Source organism: Sinocyclocheilus grahami, unplaced genomic scaffold (assembly GCF_001515645.1).
Source record: "Sinocyclocheilus grahami isolate Dianchi unplaced genomic scaffold, SAMN03320097.WGS_v1.1 scaffold811.1, whole genome shotgun sequence".
Classification (NCBI taxonomy): Eukaryota; Metazoa; Chordata; class Actinopteri; order Cypriniformes; family Cyprinidae; genus Sinocyclocheilus; species Sinocyclocheilus grahami.
The window spans coordinates 407,139-409,696 of NW_015505990.1; the positions used below are offsets into that span (position 1 = coordinate 407,139).

The following is a 2,558-nucleotide window of genomic DNA, read 5'->3' on the forward strand; positions in this document are numbered from 1 at the left end:
ACACACTCACACTCACACACACACACACACACACACACACACACACAATTTATTAATTTTAATTACTCAATTGCAATATTTTGTAAGCAGTGGTTTGTGTTTTCTCAAGTGCCAAAACAAGAGTCAACTAAAACAAGTTGTAAGTCTGAAATATAAAAGGACAGAACCAGTGTCTCATGTTTCCTTGGCTGAATTAGCAGCTTTGACACACTACAATATCCGCTTCCGGTTGCTGTCAGCTGTCCGTCAGCGCCTCGTCTATAAATAGCGCGGGAACTCGGTGTTCCGACAAAGCGCTCACAGCGACTTCAGACTTCATGTGATTCCTCGCTGACAGGGTGAGAAACCCGGACCTTCTGCTGAGGGTAGCCCCCTTAGAACCGAATGAAGAAACAAATCTTACTACTTTTCACATACCGAGGACTAGTAAGAAAAGGGAAGAAGAGTAAAAGAAGAAAATGGCCAATTTTATATTACGGAAAGCCGAGCCCAAGGACGTGTCTGACATACTGCGACTCATAAAGGTACACAAATACTGCGCATGCGTCTTATATTTTTATTTTTTTTCAAAATTTATAAATGATTGTAGAAAATGTTTACGAGTTGATGTTTGCGAAACAGGCTTATTTACGATGCGTAATTAATTTTAGGAACTTGCGAAGTTTGAGGAAATGGAGGAGCAGGTCGTCCTGACCGAGAAAGGTACAGACCGCTAGCACCGAGTATAATATATGAAGGTAACGTTACATGAATATATGATGATAATTAGTTTATTTCTCAGAGCTGCTCGAGGACGGCTTCGGAGATCATCCGTTTTATCACTGCGTCGTCGCTGAAGTACCGAAAGATAAACAGTCCATTGAAGGCAAGTCAAAAACATAAGTGATCATTTTGGTGTGTGTGTGTATATATAAAAAAACCTGCTTATATCATGGATACAATATTGTTACAGTTGAGCTTCGATTTATGAGGGAATTGTTACAGTGTATCTCTCTGCGTCATGCGTTCGATGTGACGTCACAGCCGCCACTTTCTCTTCTCGTTCTGATTCTCGTTATGATTTCCACATCAGGTTATACAGTAGTTGGCTTTGCTATGTACTACTTCACCTATGACCCTTGGACTGGGAAGCTGCTTTATCTGGAGGACTTCTATGTGATGAAGGAGTTCAGAGGTATGAACCTGTTCTCACTGCTGGAAAGAGAGTGGAGGATTACTACATTTTATAGTAGTATATATATTTTTCTAATTATATTAAATAAAGTATATGTATGTATTATTATTATTGTTATTTTCATATAATTATTTATTAGAATATTTATATATAATTATATTACTATAATTCATATATATAAGAATTTTTCATTTATTATAATAATAATGATTACTATTATAATATATAATTTTTATATATCATACTGCTTCTACTTTTTTTATTATCATTTATTTTATAAGAATAAAAATAATTTTAATTTATATATAAATTATATTATTAATTTGTATACTTATAAATGAATAACTATCATTTATTATTATTAGTTTTTATTCCTATAAAATAATAATAATTTAGATTTATTAATAATAATAATAATAATAATATTCATTCTGATTTCTTCTTTTTTTGCTGCTTCCTTTCAGGTTATGGGATTGGATCTGAAATCCTGAAGATGCTGAGTGAGGTACTTCTAATTCATTACAACCTAAAAAAAAAAAAAAAAAACATGCCCTAGATATTTAAAACTATTTTAAGAAAATGTTGTATCTGTTGTAAGCGTGGTTTCCCCACAGTGGTTCAGGCTGTAGGATTGCCAAATGACTAATGAAACGTTAACAGCAGGATTGTATAAAACCGTGCATTTCTTGTCTATCACCACCCACTGCCACTTATACCAACGATGGAAATAAGTAGGGGTGTAAGAAAATATCGATACACGCGAGTATCGCGATATTTTGTTTGGCGATACTGTATCGATTCTCAAAAACGCAATATCAATATATATATTTTTATGTATAGTTTATATCCCGACCGCTAGATAGCACTCTTCTTACCTGTGAACTTAAACAGTGACCACGTGTGTGTTCCGCTCCTGCAAGGTTTTCTAGTCCCACAAACATTCTAATATTACATACAGTGGCGGCTCGTCAGGGGAGGCATAGCTTCCCCATAATAATTTTGAGGTGAAAATGGGAGGAGGACGATTTAATGTTAATAAAGTTCACAATTAATTTCAGTTCATGTCTCAGAATGTATATTTTATGTTTGTAATTTCACAGTTGTAATACCGTAACGTGAAAGCGCCGCTTTTCTATCGCGAATGTGCCGAATCTGCTGATGTAATTACCTCCGTTGCTAAAAAAAATTAGCCAATCACCATCGAGTGTTCACTTTCAGCGCTGAAGAGTCTTGAGAAAAGAACCCTCGCAAGGGAGGCTAGCCTCCTTCTGATATCAACCAATCATCACAGAGACGTAAATTACATGATATTAGTTTGAACGTCTGCCGCTGCGCTGATAATGTACCAAGTACTTATGATGAGTAGCGATATTGAATATTTGAT

General features: G+C 35.3%; 1 protein-coding gene across 1 annotated transcript in view; it reads left to right on the top strand.

Annotated features, from left to right (window-relative positions):
* The first annotated feature begins 244 nt into the window (after positions 1-244).
* LOC107562204 (diamine acetyltransferase 1-like) overlaps positions 245-2,558 on the top strand; it is an 8,675-nt gene continuing 6,361 nt past the window's right edge. The window contains exons 1-5 of the mRNA XM_016246800.1: positions 245-524; positions 651-702; positions 782-865; positions 1,073-1,174; positions 1,639-1,679. Of these exons, the coding sequence (XP_016102286.1) occupies positions 459-524; positions 651-702; positions 782-865; positions 1,073-1,174; positions 1,639-1,679 (345 nt within the window). The 5' untranslated portion in view covers positions 245-458. The remainder of the gene's footprint in view (positions 525-650; positions 703-781; positions 866-1,072; positions 1,175-1,638; positions 1,680-2,558) is intronic.